General features: G+C 41.6%; 2 protein-coding genes across 3 annotated transcripts in view; both read right to left on the reverse strand.

The window, feature by feature from the left end:
- Nucleotides 1-118: 118 nt before the first annotated feature.
- On the reverse strand, nt 119-6,346 carry LOC138192649 (glycerol-3-phosphate dehydrogenase [NAD(+)], cytoplasmic). Its single transcript, XM_069140181.1, has 8 exons — nt 6,233-6,346; nt 5,198-5,375; nt 4,133-4,273; nt 3,853-3,991; nt 3,428-3,540; nt 2,067-2,303; nt 1,843-1,949; nt 119-1,745 (listed from the first exon to the last, which is right to left on the reverse strand). The coding sequence occupies exons 1-8, from the start codon at nt 6,274-6,276 to the stop codon at nt 1,649-1,651; spliced, it is 1,056 nt and encodes a 351-aa protein (XP_068996282.1). The 5' UTR covers nt 6,277-6,346; the 3' UTR covers nt 119-1,648.
- Nucleotides 6,347-8,475: 2,129 nt separating this feature from the next.
- Nucleotides 8,476-20,649, reverse strand: part of LOC138193003 (acid-sensing ion channel 1-like) — a 48,227-nt gene continuing 36,053 nt past the window's right edge. Inside the window, exons 3-10 of one of the 2 annotated variants that reach the window (XM_069140761.1) lie at nt 15,551-15,701; nt 15,259-15,386; nt 14,440-14,590; nt 14,182-14,238; nt 13,640-13,793; nt 13,031-13,122; nt 12,876-12,955; nt 8,476-11,746 (exon numbers count right to left, since the gene is read on the reverse strand). In XM_069140761.1, coding sequence (XP_068996862.1) covers nt 11,627-11,746; nt 12,876-12,955; nt 13,031-13,122; nt 13,640-13,793; nt 14,182-14,238; nt 14,440-14,590; nt 15,259-15,386; nt 15,551-15,701 — 933 coding nt within the window. In that variant the 3' untranslated portion in view covers nt 8,476-11,626. The remainder of the gene's footprint in view (nt 11,747-12,875; nt 12,956-13,030; nt 13,123-13,639; nt 13,794-14,181; nt 14,239-14,439; nt 14,591-15,258; nt 15,387-15,550; nt 15,702-20,649) is intronic. The other variant, XM_069140762.1, reaches the window with a different exon arrangement.

Below are 20,649 nucleotides of genomic sequence, written 5' to 3' on the forward strand. Positions count from 1 at the left end.
ATAACAAAACGGACAGTATTCCTCCCCGCTGATATTCCTGCTTGTGCTGCCGTGTAGTGAAAACAATTTTATTGTTGCCTCACTAATGCGACATTTAGAGAAAAGACTCAAGCCTCTGTTTGACACCAGAATACATTTATTCAGGCGAGTGTTGATCATTTCCAACACGCAGCTGTAACGGAGAGAAAACTGGGTCAGGCAGGATCACGGTAACAAATGGCGTGTTGGATGGAGTTTTAATTAAAGGATGACGCCAGGTTTGTTTCAACCCGGCATATTTCCACATTAGTGCCGCTGGTGTGGTTCAGTGGGTCGCGCTACCTTTGTACGCAGCCTGTGTGGCGGTTCAGAGAAGTGGAGTCATACAAAATGTCAGGGTGAACAGCTCATACTCCCTGCAGCTTATTTTTTTTAATTTTTTTTTTCTTACATCACTGTATTTATTTTCTTTTAAAGGGCGACCTGATAGTTAAGTGGTCCGGGGATATACCGCAAGGGTGCAAATGCCATAAGCGGTGAGTCCACGGTTTGTTTCTTGGCAGGCTGGACCTTTGCTGTAAGTCATTGCCTTGCTCCATTTCCCCGGCAGAGGCAGAATAAAAGCAAAAAAGAAAAAGCCCCCCCCCCCCCAAAAAAAATAAAAATAATCAAAATAATATGTTAGCTGTCTGAAACAAACAATTTTGCTATCTGCAGATCTAACGGTTGGATCTGGAACTTAATGTTTTGTTAAGCTGCAGGAGTTCATAGTAGGCACCATGAAATTTGCTTTTATTTCCCCCCCGAATCTCTCTTAAAAAAAAAGAAAAAAAAAGGTGGCGAGTGAGAAGTCAGCATAGATTGCATAGCATAGACAATTTGGGTTTTTAATGGGAATCACACCAAGTTTAAATAAACCAGAATTATCCTTTAAATCTCTGGTTTGACCCCCCCCCCCCTACACAAAAAGACAAGCCCCCGCAACTGTGCATTTTAAGGCACGTTAGCTTTTTTTTGTTGTTGTTGTAGAAAACAGTTGCTGTATGTTCACATACAGTACAAGGCCAGAAATGTCAATGAATTATGTAAGACACTTAAAGCATACAAAGACTTAACAAAGAAAAGTATTACATCTATAATTAAATAACTTGTGATGGACGGGCGTTCACTGGACGGCAACATTAATGTTAGATAAGAATAAATCCCTCCACAGACGGCTGTCGATAGCTCTCTGCCCCGAGGGTTCGCCCCGGTGGAAATCTGAATGCATTATGTAGAACCATATAAACATTTTACTAATGTGAGCAACTGAAAGGCTGTCGCTCCTCATCAAGTTCAAACTGAATTCATTCGGATGTCTTGTAAAGTCGGCATTTCTATGTTAGTGTTGCAATTCAAAATCTGACAACGTGCTTAAAAAAAAAAAAAGAAAAAAAGTGTGTGTGTGTCTATGTCTCAGGCAAAAAGAGCTATCCCACTTCACACGGGGGGTGGGGGGGTGGGGAAATCTCCCAACAATTATCCTTCAGTCAAAATAGTGTCAGAAACTAGACAAAGTGGTCGAACCAGAGCTGAACATACACGTTATACGAACTGGAGCAGAAAAGTGGTCATGTTCTTCCTTAAAGAAGGCACTCAGTCAGTGGGTTTTTTTTTTTCTTCTCCCCTGTCACATGTGCTCTGGGTGGTTCTGCAAACAGCTGATGAACTCTGTGACCGGGTGGCCCTGGAAACAGATCTGATACACTTCGTTGAACAGTGGGAACCTGCGGGAAGGACGAGGTGTTAATGCTCAACTCGCGTCTTCACCGGCAAACGTAAACGGCGACTCGAACCCGCGCGCTGCGCTGCGGCTCCACTTACTTGTCGATCAGGTTTTTGTGCTTGAGGATGAGATGGACTTCGGCTGCCGTCGCGGGTCCCTGCAGCTTCTGGCCGTTCAGCATCTCTTTCTCCAGATCCTCGATGGACTGCGCAACACAAGAAACGCATGCGAACGGTTGAATTCGGAAATCTAAATCATTTGGCGATAAAAGGAACGAGTTGCTTTAAGAAGGAAAAAAAAAGAAAAGAAAAAGAGTTCTCGCCTTCCCCGTCTTCACGAAGGCCTCCGCAACTTTGCGGTTGCGGCCGCCGTAGCAGGTCGTGATGAGGTCGGCCACGCCGCAGCTCTCCAGGAAGGTCGCGGAGGACACGGGCCCGGCGGTGCAGAAGATGCGGGCGAAGGCGATCATCTCCATCAGGCCCAGCCGGATCACCGCGGCCTTCGTGTTGTCCCCGAAGCCCAGACCGTCACAGAAACCCGCACCGACCGCCACAATGTTCTGAGGGAGGGGAAAAAAAAAAAAAAGAGTGAACAAAGACGTACCGGGAGTCCTTTGACAGGTGCAGACTGCCTGCAGGATCTTTAGCACATCCAACATTTAATCAGCGAATGAATGAATTAAATAATCTTTCAAAATTTAATTGGGAGGTTAAAGTTCTCTTTTTTTTGGGGGGGTGGGGAGGGACATTTTGAAAGTTGCATTCTTCAAGCTGGTACGCTGAACTTCATCTTTTATAACGCCACCATCAGTCTCAGCGGTCATTTACGGAGTTATTACAGCAGCTGAGCCACATTCAGGAAATATTATCGACACAGAATCAGACTGATCAGTGGCCACATTTACAAGGAGCTAAAATTTCAAATAAAAACAGTTTAAAAGCCCACATAATTAAAAAAAAAAACCCCAGTTCTAATAAACACGTCAGTCACAACAAACGGGCTGAGCGCTGCTTTAAATCATCATTTGTAAACGACCAGAAATCTTAATTTAGGATGAAATAAAGTGCCTGTAGAGGTAGCCAATGTTTCATAGCTGGATTACTTCAGGTGGTGATTTATAGTTGAATAAAAATGAATGAGCTGCAACTCATTACGTCAATTCATTTTTTAAATGAACACGATGGCAAAAATGTTTGTTACAATCTTCCACAGCTCACTGTGATCTCTACAAATGCTTTGTTTTGTTTTACAAACATTCTAACATGTCAAAATATTCCATTTCCAATGACGCAGTATAGAGAAAATCTGCAAACCTTCATATTTGAGAAGCCAGAATAAAAAAATTAAAAAAAGAGCTTTGGACATTTTTGCCTAGAAAATGACTAATTCTCTGAACTTTGGTACCCAGATGTTAAAAATCATCACACTCTCTGAAGCATTCTCTAACTCACGAACGATGATCAGAGTAAACCTGTAAATGCTGATCTGAATGACCCTTTAACAGACGAAACAGATTAGGCGTCACTTTCTGTGATTTGACAGCTTTCTTCTCCAGGACGTTAAGTATAATGTTGACTACGTGCCTTTAGGTGACGGTGTAACGGGGCTCTGTGTTTAGCTTGTTGGATGACATCACACGCCGGTAACGCTGATTGCGGGTGGCGTTTTGTGCCGAGGGCTCACCTTCAGGGCTCCACAGATCTCCACCACGTCGCACTCCTCCACGACGGTGACTCGGAAGTTGTTGGTCTGCATGAGGTCCTTCAGGAGAGCCCCGTGGTTTTTATTCTTGCAGCCTGGAAGCAGAAGAAGGTAAACGGTGTCGCACTCCAGGGCCTCAACAAGCCAAACGAATGTTAATGGAAACAAGAAGAGGCTCGTGGTATTTTGGTTCCGCACTACGCTGACAGTAGATCCCATAAAGCGCGTGAAGACGGCACGAGTCAAACCACAGATTGAACTTTGACCCGCAGAAAGATTGAACTGAAACGAGCGCGCTTCCCGTTTCGAGGCTGAAAGCTGCTTGTTTAGATGTTTTAGCTCCCGATCAGAGTGCCAACGTGTTGCCCTGGTGGCACAATAAACCCGCTGACGGCAACGAGACTAACCAATGGTGGTCTCGCAGAACTTCTCATCGGCGACCTCGTTGGCGATGTTGGCCCCCATCAGCACGCTCATGGTGATGCCGAGCTTCTCCTGGATCACGTCGGAGATGAGTTTGAGTCCGTCGGGCCCCTCGTCGACACCCTGGAGGTAAAGAAGCACGCGCACGCGTTTACACGTCAAACACGCCGAGCCGGAGTCCGGGTCGAAAAGGCCGCACTGCACGACCAGAGTCCAGGTGAATATGTCAACGTCTGATTATAACATCGCAGCACAAAGTCCAACCTTGATCAGCGAGATTCCCAGAGCGTCGCTCTTTATCTTCCCCTTTATGGTTTCGCACACTTTCCCGATGAACTGGTGCGGGATCACAAAGATCAAAATGTCTGCGTCGCTGGACGCATCCACCAGGTCCGGCACCGCCAGCTGAGAGGAGACGGGACAGGAAACATTTAAGCCTGGTGCAACCCATCAGAGACCTGCTGCAACAACCTGCTGCATTCAGAAAACTCCTACAACAGGTGTTGAATTCATTATAAAAAGACTAATAAACTCAAGAACAAAGGCAAGTAAAGAACATCTATATATATATATATATATCTTTATATATAGATATATATATATCACAAAGGGGAAGATATATATCTATATATTGGCGATGTTGGCCCCCATCATCAGATATATATAGATATATCGATATATATTTGTCTCCTTGAGGTGTTTTCTGCTGCCTTTTGATTATTTCAGTCAGTTTGCGTATAGATATAGAGATATAAATATCTCTATATCTCTATATCTATATATATATATCAAAACCTTTTGTTCTGCTAACTGACACAAGCTTGTCCAGACTGCTGTGGAAATTGTAAAACATTAGGTCAGCTCTCACCACTGCTTGTGTGCATGTGCGCATTTGTCTTTTTGTTAATGTAGTTGTCTTTTGTGCATCCGTGACAAACTCGGAAGGCTCGTGCTTTAAATACCTTTCGTCCCAATAAGAACGTAACGGACAAAGCAAAACTTGTGTGGGGAAACTTGTTTTTTTTTCCCGTTTCTCTGAATGCCTTTAGTCGCTGTATGGTTGAGTTTATAAGGATCTGACATTCCTCCGAATAGGCCCAAAGTATCCGTAGGAATAATTTAACCATTGTTCAGAGCACACTCGCTGCCTTTTGGGTGCTGTTCTGGGGTTTTAGTCTGGTGGGGTTTTTTTTGTGAAGTTTGGCTTTTAAAGCGAGAGAAGATCACATTTTATAGTTTATAGTATATATAGATAGATAGATAGATCAAGGAGACAAAAAAAATAGACATTTGGCACAACATGCAGTAATAAAAACGACCGTTTCTCACCACGTTTGCTGGTAACGTGTGTCCTGGAAGATACTTCACGTTTTCATGGTCGGTGTTGATTATTTCAGTCAGTTTGCGTCCATTCACCGTCTCCTCAAACACCCACATTTTGACAGTGTTGTCAAATTTTGAATTATTGGCAGCATTGGCTCCCACAATCTTGGCGATGGCAGAGCCCCTGTTGTCAAAACGTACCAGTTTTAATATTTCATTTACAAGAGAAAGCGTACAGTGCAGTGGTGCCGGGGGTGCTCAATACTATCCACGTCTCCCCTTCAAATCAATGCCGTGTTCTGTGCAAGACGACAGGAACGCATGCTCACAAGATCAGCTGATATACTTTCCTCCGGCGCGACACAAACTCCATTGAGAATTTGGGCGATTTTAAGTGAAATCAACAGCGCGATTACTTTGAAATTATGTGTAGCCCCAAAGCCTGCTTTTAATTACTTTTAAAGCACACATGAATTCGGCATAAAACAACAATCCTAACTGACAGTTAGTGTATAAAACTATTAATATAATAAATGTCCTCGGGTTGATAAACACGCGCTACAAGCCGAATTAACCAGATGATTTAAAGTATTTATTATCTCGCTTGAATTATTATTTTTTTTTTAATCACTTTGGGATTTTGAAGTCGACACGATAACGTTAACGTTATCAGATATTTGAATGGAGGCTCGGTTTCAACCCAAACGGAACTCCAGCTAAATGACAGCGAGCTAGAAATACCGACTCCGGTTCGCGACTGACGGGGTGGTCCGTTTTTTCGGTGTACTCAAGACGGTTTCTTTACACGAGACTCTCCTCGGAGCTGAAACAGGTTTTATGTCCCTGCAAACGGAGCGGGATTCAGCTCGGAGTTAGTACTGCTTACTAGTCAGAGCTTCCCTCGGGTTAAGAGGCGCTGCTAGTTAGCAGACCGGTCACCCCCTTTTTTTTTTTTTTTTTTTTTTTTTTACGCTAAAGTTTGCGCGTAACGACGCGCACAGTTAACACGTCAACCTGCCACACTTCATCGCGTCAACTTGCCAGTTCCCGGAGCCCACGATGCAGACTTTCTTCGGAGCTGCCATTGTGAAGAGGCAAAGCGCTGAAGCGGAGCTGGACCCGCACCGACTTGACTCACTGCAGTCCGGTTATGCAACGCGCTCCAGCCCTCTGGTTTTTATTGGTCTGTCGTACTGGGAGACACCGGTCCGCCCCTCACCGCGAGATCCGCGTCTGGTCACTGATTCACGCAGCAGGGGGTCAGTGGACTCAGGGTAACCGGGGCAAAGGTCTCCGGCTCACTGTGATAAAAAAAAAAAAAAAAAACCTCTTCTGCATCTGATAAGTGCATTTAGCAAAACACGAAACAATACTGAGGTGCTTTACTCAAGATCTCCCTCCTTCACTACATTTATTTAACAGTTTCTACACGTTAAACATTTCGACACAAAATGTGCTTCATTTTATTATCTTAGCTGTAAAATATGATTCTAGATGAAAATGCCCAACGTTAAATAAAGATAAACGTCAGTTACAAGTTAATGCATCCATCATATTAATCAAACATGACCTGTGATATCTGTAAATATACAGCACTTTATTAGGAACACCTAATGCAATCAGCAACTCTGCCATAAATCTACTTTTACAAAGGTTAGTCTTTTTGTTGTTGTTGTTGTTGTTGTTGTTGACATTATCTGGAATGTAATAATTCTTCTTTAGGTTAATTGGTGGGTTTTTGTGTGCATTAAAATTAACATACATCACTCCCTATTTCATTCTCCATTCTGATCTTTGTTTTGATACCACGAGCATCTTTTGCTGATGTTAATACGACTTAGGCTCAATAAGACTTTTGAATGCAAGACTTTTGTCTGAATTTGAATATGTTCACTACGATTGTGGTTGCGGGCCCTCTGAAAGAATGGCATAATCCTAAATAAAATAACTACATTGGATTTTGTTTTAACGTCCTATACAAACATTCCTGTCAGTATCAGTGATGGAGAGATGCTATCTAGTGCTTAAGTACGTTACTCGATCACATTTATTATGACAACTCCAGTCACATACAAAACATGCCAGAAGCTAAACTCAGTTTCCGACTACTGTTGCTCAAACTAATGCAGTCAAATTCAAAACATGTCAAAACTAATCACATTTTGTAAACTTTAATGTTCATTTTTTTAAAACCGTTTTTGGAAGTATCATTAAATTCAGACTAAATATTAGAAAGACCTGTCAGGATAACTTAATAATAAACTGGAAACTGAGTGCATAAAACTACCTTAATTTGGAAATAGTAGTTACAACACTAAAGCACTGTTTACACATCAGTGAATCAGCAATAATTATAGGTACCATAGCGCATGTAAGAAAGGAGCCATTTTGCACACAATCTAATACTTAATTAATAACTAATGCAAACTTTTTAATAAGAAGGACTTTTACTTGTAATGGCATCATTTTATAGTCTGATTCTGCTTCTTGCTTTTGGCCTGACAACTGCCCTCCATCCCTCTGTATTTAACTCGTAGAATGTATACCGTGTTGAGTTTTCGTCATGCAAAATGCATCCAAGACATTTGAAGTCATGGGAGCGACCAGACAAAGCTCACTGTGGGAGAAATTTTTTGGTCTGTGGGACTGAAACAAAAGAGGACCTTGTTGCATAAGAGCTGGAACAGAGGAGGCTCCTCGGGAAGGAACAACACTCAGCAGTATGGTGTCTTGAGAGCAACCACGAACTGAAAACATCCAGCTTACTTTGCTGAAAAGTTCTCGTGACTGTATTTCTCCATGAACTCTGGCATACTTTAATGTGCTACACACGTCCTAATTGGATTATCCTCTTTGTTTTTGATGACACGCGTGTAATTTGGTCAAATGTGAATTTACTCGTCAAATAAAGCTCCGACGGTGCTTCTGTCTATGTCCCATCAAGTTGCAACTCTAAAATCGATCATCAGCGCACTGACAGATGCACAGGGTTGTCTAAATGATAATGTTTTCACGGCACAAGCACATGTCCCTGGAGCCGCATGCCTCTGGTCTGCTATTACTGGCCCCACCAGCCTCGGATCTCTATTGCGGTTCTTTTCTCTCTCACGGTCGAAGCAGAACCTCCGAGCCTGGTTCTGTCGAGAGTTTCTTCCTTTTTAAAGGGACTTTTTCCTTCCTGCTGCCAGAGGTTTTTCTTCCTGTTTTTCTTTTCGTTTATTCGTCCTATAAACCTGTTCCTCTATCCCACAACATACGTGTAAATGATGACACATTGAACTGAGTAAAAGTTACATAAAGTTAGCTTTTAATCTTTTATATCACAACTGCAAGACTGTCAAGTCCGTTATTTGTTTATACATCACCAGACTAAAACAACTATCCTTTCATATGTAAAATCGAATTATATAATAAAAAATAGAGGCAAAAACGAAACAAAATGGCGAGCGCAGGACTCATGCAGCAGACAAACAACAATCTGTCTGTTTATTTTCCTCTACTGATGAGTAAAGCTGCTGTGATTAAAGCTATAAGAACACAAATAAAAGAAACTGCCTCATACATTAATGTTGTCTTTGATGAATATACGTTTGATAAACAAACCATCAACAATCATGTGTACAAAACTGAACTGAGACACAGCTAAGTTTATATTAAATAAATCCAACGAGTACAACAACCAACAGACTAATGCTAATACATTGAGACTATTATCCACAGTCGTTGCAATATTTACATTAAATTACAGCTGATGGTATGATTGTGCTTGATAGTAACACTACACATCTACAGTTCCTCCACGGACCTTCCGAGTCGAGTAGATGAACTGCAACGGAAGATTTCAGATGATGTTTGGCACAACAGAAACTCTTAAACATGCTCAGCCACAGCTCACATGTTAACACGTTAACTCATAGCACGGACACTGTTTGGGATTCCAGGGTGGCATTTTCACATTTCCCTTCATCTGCTTCTGAGTCTGACATCGAGCAACACTGTGAGACCACACAGATAGAGGCGCACACATAAATACAGATGAACTGATGGACTACGTTTAAGATGCCTGCTGCACACGAGTCGGAGCCCTAAAGATGGAGAAACACATTCAGCATATTGATCTTCAGTAATGTGATCGCCCCACGTCGACGCGACAGAAGCGAAACCCCTTTAAATGTGATGAACAGCTTGTAAACACGGAGGACATTCCTTTGATGTATCCGAATCTGTTGCAGCCTCGCCAAAATATAAGTTTCCACTTAGAGTGACTGAATTTGAAGGCAAATCATACATTTCACAGCTTCTAAAATAGATATTTGCTCATTTTATATTTTGTGTTTGTTGAATTTTGTTGCTGTGAATCTTTTTTTTTTAATGTTTAAATATTTGTTTTAACTCGTATGTTTTTTTTTTTTTTTTTAAATATTAATAATAAAGTTCAACATTCTGGGAAATACGTGCTTTCTCTTTCTCGTAGAGACTTAGAGGAGAAGGTCAATACCACTCTGGTGTCTGTACGTATGTATGTATTAAAAAATGTCCCCTCGGGGATTAATAAAGTAACTACCTAACCTAACCTAACCTACAGTGAGCATTGAGACATAAAGAAACAGGCCAAGCCTTCCAGAATATAAATATAACCTTGTTGTTTGATTAATTTGTGTCAGACTATTTCCTGGCCTGATGCAGTGATTTTCTCGTGGTCAGTGAGATCACCATGAAATCTTTGCTAAAGCTGAAAGAGGAGTGACGGAGGAACACGTTGTGACTGATGACAGCCAATCAGTGAGCGAATATCCTCGTCAGAGTTTCCAAAAGTCTCAGTTTCCTCCACCTCCTGTATATAAAAATGGACGTAGCCTCCAGGTCTGAAAAGTGAAGCCAGTGCTCAAGTGTTGTAACGCGCAATACCACTGAGAGCCACTAGGAGCTGGCTCCAAAAAACCTCTGGCTACAATAGACTCTCATTCAAAAACCATACCCTTCTTTCATTAAATACAAAGACAGTACATTTTTTCAACAAGTCATTATGGTGTCATGAGCTAAATTCCCTCCTTCTGATCAGTGTTCTTGTGGTCCTTCTGGAAATATTTCCATCAATAATTAGATATTAGACCTCAAAGAGAGCTGTGTTTGGCGGCGTTTTGGGTTTGACTGACATGCCTTGGTTGCAGTCAGGCTGCCTTTATAAGTGGGCGGCCATAATGTCCAGATCCTGCCCAGCTCATCCAAATATGGTAACTTCTGATGAACTTTTAAAGGCAGACCAGAGTAAATTACAAAATATTTCTTCCTCTTCTCTCCAGCTACTGGTGAATAGTCCAACCCAGCCCTGTCTGAATGAATACAGGCTGTATCTTAATATTTAGCACACGTACAGATAAGAGTGGTATCAGTCTTCTTATGTAACTGCCTGCCAGAAAGCCAATAAATGTCCTTCTTAAAAGTCAATTCAATATACTCAGAGAGTGGTTCCTGTTATCAACATATTGAGTCGGTCTCTGACTTTCTGACTTCCTACTTGTGGTTGTGTTACTCTAAACATTTACCATACCTGAGCTTTTTCACTGCAGACAGTTTTACTTATCATCGTAGGAAAAACAAAGGTCACTAATTTCATTACCGAACATCCCATGAAGCCATGATGGTGCCACAGTAACCCAGCAGGTACTGCACGTCACCAGGAGCCTGAAACTAAGGCGACTAAATAAAAACAGTCCTACTGTGACACGTCAAACCATCTTCTGAAAACATCCCGTTTGCTTTAATGTCTTTTTTTTTTTTTTAAACCTAAATCTCTCCATGAAAATGGCCGCTTTGTTTGTTGCTCAGCTCATGAATTCTTCACAGCACTGATGAGGTAGTACAGTATATTGACACAATACAAAAAAGGAAAGGTGGTGAAAAGTGAGGAGAAAGTCAACAAAATATCAAAAGGATGAACGTGGCAGGCGGGTGGAGAGCAGAAAGTTCCCGTAAATTATTGATGATTTCACGTAAAAACTCCGTCACTGATATACTGAACGAAGATGAACCTCCGTTTAACTCGTGCCTCCGTTTTACTGTATCTGTTACTATGTTCTTGAAAAGGTGTTTACATATGACCATGCAGTTATTCTAACGGTTTTTGAATTCATCACAACATGTTGATCTCTGGTTTCCGCAGCCCTGCCGTCTGTGTGGCCGTCCGCCTGCTTCGGCCACACGACTGTGTTCACCTCGCTGCTCACAAACCTCCACCAGGCACAGTTCACACACACACACACACACACACACACACACACACACACACACACACACACACACACACACACACACACACACACACACACAGGTCCTCTGCTGTTGCAGCAGCCGGGAAAACTGCAGCGAACAAAGTCCACGAAGCCACCTGGAGACAGGAGAGTGCGGCAGCTCCCTGCTCACGGCTGCAGAGGCCTAGTGAAAGTTACTGACGTGACACTTGACATCGTCTAAGCTCAGCACCGTGCCCTGGTCGTTGTTGTTGTTGTGCTTGTGCTTCTTATCGGAGCAGCGACACAACTTGTACTTTATCACCTGAAGGGATAAAAAAACAACAAAAAAACAACAACAACAACACCAAGTATCAACACCAAGTATCAACAAGGAAACAAAACATATTGGCCAAACACAACTTGAAATGTTACTAATTACTAATTACTTTTTCATATTGTAAGTATGAATGACATTAAGTGTGAATGCTGTGAGAAGTAAATCTGTTGTGAGGATGTACAGCCGCCTCTGTTTTATAATTTGTCAAATGTAAATTGCTCTGAATTTCACTGAAAAAAAGTTGAATTTCTTTGACCTATAACAAACAGATAAACATTCGGTCTTTATGCTGTTCAGACTAAATCCAGCCACGTTATTTAATTCCCAGCAATTTGTGAGCTTTACCTGCTAGTTCAGAGGCACTTTCAGTACAAAACTATACGATACTATACTATACTATACTATACTATACTATACTATACTATAGTGCTTAAACAACAAACTGAGCAAAATGTTTAGTTTTAAACAGGAACAAAAATAATGAATTTCCTCAGGTATGCTTCTTACTGTTGGCGTAGCGGCAAAAGGCTCCCTCTCCCATATTTTGATAGGTCAATAGTAGTTTTACAAACTCTACATTTGGGTTTTTCTGTCATCTACTCTTCCCATCTTTGAAAAAGTTTTATAGCCAAAGCTTTTAAAATTGAAATCTTCCTGGCCTGTTTGCCTTCGTTAGCAGCTACAGGAAAAATAAAATCTTGACTCAGGTGATTGTTGACAAGCGGTAATGGGGATAAAACCACTCAGCAAACTTAAATATGGTTAATTTAAAAAGTTAAATAGAAAATAGTTCATGGGAATTTAAATTAAACTAAAGTGAACTAAACTACACTGTTAAAAACTAAATTCCATGACTTCGCCACAAAAAAAAACCCCAACTTTTAAAAAAATAATTTCCTGATATTCCATAAATTTCATGATGACAGGAAACCTCTTGTTAGCCTAAATGTGGTCAGTCTAAAGCTCGAAGAAGCTGCCTATAAAATAGTTATTGAAACATTTGTAGCTTCTCTTAAATTGCTGAAATGACAAAATGACAGATGACATGACGTTAGTGTGTTAATACTTAGTGTACATGCATCAGGATTATTGTTCTATGTCATCACTTTCTCACCTCGTAAAGGTAGTCAAATAGCTCCAGAATAGTGAGAATGCTCGCCCCAATGAAAAGCCCCATCTGACCACCAATATCACCTGCAACAACAGAGAAGTTAGATTAATCTGCAGTAAAGAGAGAAAGATGAGCCATCAACAGAATTGAAGCCATACCTAGAAGTCCAGCCACTTCGTACGCTTTCTTCTGTTCAATAGTTTCATAGTTGAGAGCCTCAAAGAAGATGTCTAAAACCAGGATGTTCTCCCTGTCGAGACCAAACAAACTGGTGAACACATTAATACTCAATTTTTTTTGTGTGTTGAAGAGTGTTTGAGGAGATTTTACACATCAAGGTTTACTTTTTATGGAGTTTACTCTTCTGTGGCGACCGAACCTGATGATGTCATCGGATTTATCTCGGCTCGAGTTTAAAGACGACAAAAAACGAGTTACACACAGAGAGTGGACTCTTTTACTTGGTTGGACGTTTGCTGCAAAAGTCAGCAGCAAACTTTAGAGTAATCTTTTTTTTTATTTATGGCAGTAAAACGAATTAATCGACTAGTCAATCAGCACAACTCTTTTGATAATGGTTTTATCACTTAAATGAGCTGTTTGTAGGATTTAGTGGCATCTGGTGGTGAGGTTGAAAATTGCAATCGACTCAACACCACGCGCATCGACTGCAGATTCTCCAACAGTGGATGCAAAAACTCATGACAAATCAGTTGCATCAGTTGTGTTCAGCAAAAATGCATTCACAACATATTGTGGGTACTTACTTAATATACTGCTCAGATTTGTTGTACTTCTTTGCGAGATACTTGGCGGAGGCCTTGCTGGGGATCTTGACGAAGGACAGCTCTTTGCTGTATCTGGTCATGTTGCACGGCGTCTCACACACACAGAAATCATTGTCTCTTTCCACCAGGAAGTCTGGACGGAGGAAAACCAGAGCACAGCCTGACCTTTGGATCAATGCAGCTGTGATTTAAAAACGTCGTGGGATGATGATGATGATGATGATGATGATGATGTGTGTGTGTGTGTGTGTGTCTCGCTGTACTTGTGTTGCTATGGTTACATAAATCTGTTGTGACCTGCCTTCTTATTGGGGACAAAAAAAAAAAAAACAAGCCCTCATAACATAAATCATTACAGTTTGGTATGTAGACTTTGTTTAAGGTTAATGTGAGGTTAAGGTTCTGTTGAGTCTGTAGGAACTGAATGTAAGTCAGCGTAATGTCCTCGGAAGTGATGGAAACCCGACTGTGTGTGTGTCGGTTCTTTAAAGATTCAGACTGGGATGTAACCTCTTTCTTACCGAGAGCTGGGTCAGCACATTCTTTGTAAAGCTCGGGGGTGCAGTAGGGAGCATCGCCTGCAGTCGAACACACACACACACACACACACACACACACACACACACACACACACACACACACACACACACACACACACACACACGCACGCCAGTGATCTTTTCCTTTCTTTTCTTACTTTGAAGTGCCTTCAATAATTTCTCTGCTGCAGCCTGATTGATGTAACTCTGATACAACACAGAGAAAGAGCGGTTTCCTACCGGGCATGTGCACCATGCGACAGTTGCAGTTGTCCACCAGGTAGCGTGTTTCACAGTCGATGCGACATGCTGTGATGCTGTAACTGTCAAAGAAGTCCGAGTCCATGGGCGTCACCTTACAGTCTCCCCACGGTGGGGGCAGATATATCAGCTGCAACGACGACACGTCACCATCAACAGCCGTTTCAAGCAAAGCATGTTGAAATAATAATTTTGAAAACTGAAAATAAAGCTGTTGTGTTTGAAGTATGAGTACAGCAAATAAATACCAAAATATCAGAGGAATAAAAAGCAGGCTGCTGCTGGTTCTAGGACAATAAATCTAGCCAATACAAGAACAAAACAAGTAAATCAAATTTAGATTAAAATCTACATCTGCATTAAGGCGAGAGATTTAAAATGACTCCAGGGTCAGCCAGGTATAATTTAAGGAGAAAAGGAACAGTGAAATTATTACTCAACTGTCTTTCACAATTTATGGACCAACTTTCTGCTTTAACTTTGACCCACTGAATTTTGTCTGTTATTTTCAACTTTAATTTGTTCTGTTTGTCTTTAAACCCACTTGGGAGTAAAGATTTCATTTAAAGTAAAATTTTGTCCAACCAGCAGTCAAAAACTTAAAAAAATATTTAGTTTGCTTTTATATAAAACGGAGAAAAACAGGAAATCCTCACAACTGAGGAGGATTAAAGACATTTTTAAGAAGTTTTGTTTTAAAAAATTGGTTCTGATCAACATTTTGTGAAAGACTTTTTTTGACAAATTATGTCTGATCTCCAGCTAAATAAATAAACTACTATAAGAAACAGTCTGTACCCTCTGTTCCTGGCAGGAAACAAACGTCTGGAACCCGGGAGCCACTCCAAACCCGAGCTGGTCAATGAAGGACGGCTCGTCCTGACTGTGGATCTGAACTTTGACCCCAGCTTCAAACGAGGTCTCATCTGCAGGAAGACAAAGGGATCACCATAAAAAAAATGTGTTTTACTAATGAATCCGGGCGTGTAGAAGAGTTTGACACTCGGAGGTATTAATGCTGTCAAACACCACCAGCACACCGAGTGTGACGGATAATCACATCTGACAACAGCACAATGTCGCTCCTCACCTGTTTCTCCCCAGACTGGCAGGTATTCATCCTGCTGAATGTCCAGCATGAGCTCCAGCCCGTTCCCCATACCTCCCTTTGTGGTGATGAGGGGAGGCCGTCCATCACCGCCAGCGTTAAACGTGTAGCACTTTCCGTAGCGAGTAAAGACCTGAGAGAGAAATACATTTTTTTTAGATTGTATTCTTCTGCAAACCTGCAAGCGGTTCGGAGATTTCTCATTCTGTTAGAGGAGTTAATGATGCTTTTCCACTGGGGGTCAGTGTTTGACTCGCTTTCTGGTGTGTGTGTGTGTGTGTTTGTGCGTGCGTTAACGTGTGTATATGATAGAGATGGTATGAGAGAAAAAGGAGAGGGGGAAATATGTGACAGAAAGAGGAGGAAGACGGAGAGTGGCAGAGAGAACGGGAGAAAGGAGGTGTTCCCGTGGGAGTGAGTTACACAATCAACTCACTGAGGTAATGGAGACTGGCAGACTGGTGATTTAACATTCCCTCGCATGCTCTTTATGGCACTTATAATGGACCTGATGTTACCATGGAGACCAAGCATCCCAGCCAGGAAGAATGCTGCCTTTTTTTTTTTCCCAAGCAAAGCCATGACACAGATGCTAAATTGAACCTCTGCGAGATATCAACAGAAGCCCATATGTTTCAAACAGCCTTGAGCGCACGATGGTAAAGACACAGAAACGTAAAAATACGGAGTTTTCTGTGGCGAGGAGTTAATCTTGCATTAGAGTGTTTGGTGTTGTATAAGTCACATATCCCATGCAGGGAGTATGAGGGAGAGAGTGGGAGAGCAGGGAGCAACGGAGGGCAGGGATGCAAAGTGAAAGAGACAGAGAGAGAGGGAGTTTAGCGGCCACCGCTTGGAGCTGGCTATTGTTCAGCATTATGGCACAGAATGACATATCTATGATTAGAAAGAACAAACCAACCAAGTAATTGTCGAGAAAGAGTTTGGATCTCGCCGAGGGCAGTTTAGACATTTAGGCCATCTATCACGTAAAGCCAGCAAAGGACTGCTGCTGGTTGCAGAAGCAGACATCAATCTGAGAGGGAAAGAAATTCTGCTCTAAAAAAGACAAATGAGAAGTCACAACTAATGTGTACACACACATTAAGACTCCTACGTTTTCTTTCATGTGCTGCATGACTGAGAAACAAAAAAAACAACAACGTAAATAAGAATACAGACAAGCTTAAAAGGAAGGTTTCTTTCGCAGTTTGTTTCAAGTGAACGAAATGAAGAGTCTGCAGGCACGCTTGTTAAAAACCCCTCTCACCCGTCCGAAGTCAGACCCGGGAGTGATGGAGAGGTGTCTAACCGTTTCTGTTCACATCCTCCTACACTGTGATTGGCCAGCTGTGCAGAGGTGAGTTGTCAACCGGGTGCGACAGTATGAACGCCCTCTACAAGAGACTGTCTGAAAATGTGCACCATTATCACCTCATAACAAGCGGCGGCCCGTCTGTGGGTCTGTCATTATCAAAAAATAAAGTTTTAAATTCTAGTGCAGCGGCCAAAGTGACCACGTGAATATGAATGTTGGCGCACAAACACGTCTACAATAGTTTCATGCAAAAAAAATAGTCTTGGGTTTGAATCCATAAAAAGACAGCGTGTGTTCCTGATGGAGAAAGTGGGGCTCAATTAACGAAATTGAAATCAAAGCAGTAAAAAGGTGTCACTCCATCAGAAGCTTTGAGCATTTTTTTCCCGCATTATCGTCATGTAAATTTAATGAGCAGTTGGTACAAGCTGTCACACAGTCAAGAGAGATGTGACTTTACTTGACCTTAGATCTACTCGGGAGAAAACAAAAGGAGAAAACTGTGGCTGAGGGGGATGAACGACACCATGACTCCCCGCTCTCTCTGCTAATGTGACGATGTTTGCTTGTTATGTTTACCGTGTTCACGCAAAATACAGTTGAGGCTATTTGGTTACAAACCAAAGTGTTAGCCACAAAAAGAAAAATTAAGGAATCCGACGTCAGCACAATCCCTCCCATGGCTGTTGAGATATTCCTGTCTGGATCAGAGTGGTGTACTGATTGACAGATATTTTCATTCCCTGAGCGATGCCGCCACCACGGCTAAAAATCACCGAGTAAACACAGCCCTGGCTGCTCTTTGTTTTCCTAGCTACCCCCAGCCTGCTGCAGGTGGTCTGCACTGCACATTCATTCACACCTATTGATCACACACTCTGATGGCTCGTTGAACAGCTGAGAGAGCAGAGAGGCTGTGCCTTTCTTCACAAATGAAAGGCGTAAATGTGTCATATCACACAGTGGCTGCACTTCATAAATAAATCAATCATTACATAAATGTTGAATCCGTGTGTGTGACAGGGCCACGATGTTCACCAGCAGCTGGATCGATACACACACATTTGAGATGATGTCAGTTTAAACTTGTTATCTTCATCCTCTTGTCTGTATAGTTGATGTTGTGGCATCAAGAATGGAGACACAAAACATGTTTAATGTACAGCGTCAGCACGGCGTGCATACTGCAGCCGCTTGTTATAATTATTCAATAAATTATGGCGCACAAATGTAAGAGGTTTTCTGCAACAGAAATCATGTGAATCATGAGGGACGGTAAGTGTTGCCACGAAGACGGAGAAATTCTGACTTTATTTACGTGCGCATATTTCACACCCTTTTGTCATTATTTAAAGGTACGTCGAACGACAAATCAATCCTGTTTCCACAGAATTTAATACATTACTCACTAACTGCAGTTTATACAGGCTATAATCATCAGAGCACTGTGATCAATAAAACTGTCACTCACACGCAATTTCCCTTGTATTGAAAAGCACTCAAGAGAGCTCGGCTGTTATTAATTATTATGCACAAAATTAGGCATATCTGTTTCTACAAGCGCATGAAATTTTAAAAGAATCCCTAAATCACAAATCCATCTACTTTGCCATCCATTTAGCGAGGTCCTGAAATCTGTGAGCAGCTAAAATATGTCTCAGCAGGCGAAGTTCAATCCATTAGTGATCTGTTGTTTTATAGGGATGTTTTCAGAGACTTTAAAGTCATCTCTGTAAAGTGCAAACACTTTCTCTGTTATTATGCTGTATGCTTAAACAGCCACCACTGGGAAAATGCTATTTAAATGCGGGAGTGAGCAGACAGCATCCCACAGTGACCATCACTAAAAAAAAACACCCACAGTTATCGCATCCTATTGTGCATCTTGCATAACTGAGTGGTGCAATCTGACAAGGATTTTAGCTGACCTGGAAAAACCGGGAAATTTCACACTATACTGCTTTCCTTCATACATGGATAACCTTATAATATAAATAAAGTGATTCATATTAATAAGAGAATGAAAGTCTGCAGTCAAGCTACTACTCCATCAGGCTTTCAGCTAAATGCTAATGTCAGCATGCTAACACGCTCACAATGACAAGGTATACATTTTTTATTTTTAACATAACGTTGACAATCTTTACCGTCGTAATTTAGCATATTAGCACGCTAATTGTTGCAAATCAGCACTAACCGCATGGCACAGCTGAGGCTGATGGGATGTCTTCAGCAAGCATTGGACAAACTGATGGCAAAAGACAGTTTACATTTTTACGGGGACATCAGTAATAATGTGTCTCTTTATTAATTTTTTTCTTTCTACATGATGCTAAATATTAATATTGTTATATCAAAGTCTCTTTTTCCCCTGTGATTTCTAAAAACCAACTCTCACCTCACTGTTATCTAGTTGGGAGCTGGCAGAGGGATATTATAGCAGGAGGTGTGTGTTTGGATTTTCACCAACAAAAATATGTTTATATTTCTAAAGAATGTGACCGAGGTCTTATTCGTTCACTTAAACATATTGTCTTCCTCGTGATCTAAGGGTGTGGGAGGGAGGTAAACAGGGAGGTAAACAGGGAGGTAAACAGGGAGGTAAACAGGGAGGTAAACAGGACCTCTGTATTCCATCACGTCGGGCACTTTTGAAAATCTCTGCAAAAATTCAATGGAAACTGTCTGCTATTAAGATATTTCACATACAGCCCAAAAGCGCACATGCGTGATTTTTCCAACAGCTTAAGGTGTGTTAATAATCAAAGGATGCCAACAAAGACAGCGCTCCCGGTGAGAAGGCGATAGATTACAGTTTACACTCTGAGTGGTCGTGATCCAACAGGCTGATCACTTGTTTTTGCCACACAAAGGTTAAAATGAGTAAAGAATAAAAGCATCAGAGCCAAACCACAGTCTCCGGCCTCTGTTCGGTTCTGAATGAGTCGCTGACTCACCACGCTAATAACCAGCCTTGGGTGGAAGTGAGAGCCACTCCAAAGAGAAAATAAAGCATAGGCAGGGGATCGAAAGCCAGGGGCATGGTAGAGTTAGTGTGTGTGTGTGTGTGTTCGCGTAATAATGATGCAGAGAAAATGGAATCAGAACCTGAGTCACTGGTTGTCATAATAAAGAAGCCAAGATGAGAGGCAAATAAGAATAGGTAAAGGAGACCCGCGGGGCTCCTCGGGGAGCACAGACAACCGAAAGGCTTCAAAGGGAAACTTATTTTTCTTAATTAGAGAGAAAAGACCAAAGAGCGTCTGCAGTTCTCGGATTCCACCTGCGCAGATTTCTGTTATCTTTGTTCCTGTAGTTTCAAAACGGTCAGAGGAGTGAAAACTTACAAGCTTATCCTCCGTTTTATTTGTATTATTAGCATACTGGTGCTCTTGGCCAACCCTCCGGTGTTGACTGACACGTCTGAACAACTATTGGATGCATTTTCATATCGTGTTCCCCAGAAGATGAATCCTGTTGATTTTGGATCATCCTCTGACTTTTTGATCTAGCACCATCATTAGATCTTAAGTTAACTAAGAAGTTACGACATTTCTATCACCCTTCATGCTAGTTTAGTGCTAACTAGGAAATGTCAGGTGAACAAAGTCACCGCAACCTTATACCTACCAAACGCGAGTGTGAGCGTTGATATTGTTAACATGTTTGCACACTGACATGCTAAACTAAGTTGGTGCCTAAACATTTAACCTACTAAACATCAGCTCGAACGTTGTTTTCGTTGTTTTGTTCTCAAAATACA

The sequence above is a fragment of the Embiotoca jacksoni genome, unplaced genomic scaffold (assembly GCF_022577435.1).
Source record: "Embiotoca jacksoni isolate LCO1_2020_lvr unplaced genomic scaffold, fEmbJac1.0.p SCAF_9, whole genome shotgun sequence".
Taxonomy (NCBI): Eukaryota; Metazoa; Chordata; class Actinopteri; family Embiotocidae; genus Embiotoca; species Embiotoca jacksoni.

What these genes read in the sequence shown, in the direction of transcription:
- LOC138192649 (XM_069140181.1), bottom strand. Translation starts at nt 6,276, where the DNA reads ATGGCAGCTCCGAAGAAAGTCTGCATCGTGGGCTCCGGGAACTG. An exon ending in ATCGTGGGCTCCGGGAACTG is followed by an intron (nt 5,376 to 6,232) that starts GCAAGTTGACGC and finishes TTTTGACAACAG; the next exon opens with GGGCTCTGCCATCGCCAAGA. An exon ending in ACACGTTACCAGCAAACGTG is followed by an intron (nt 4,274 to 5,197) that starts GTGAGAAACGGT and finishes GTCTCCTCTCAG; the next exon opens with CTGGCGGTGCCGGACCTGGT.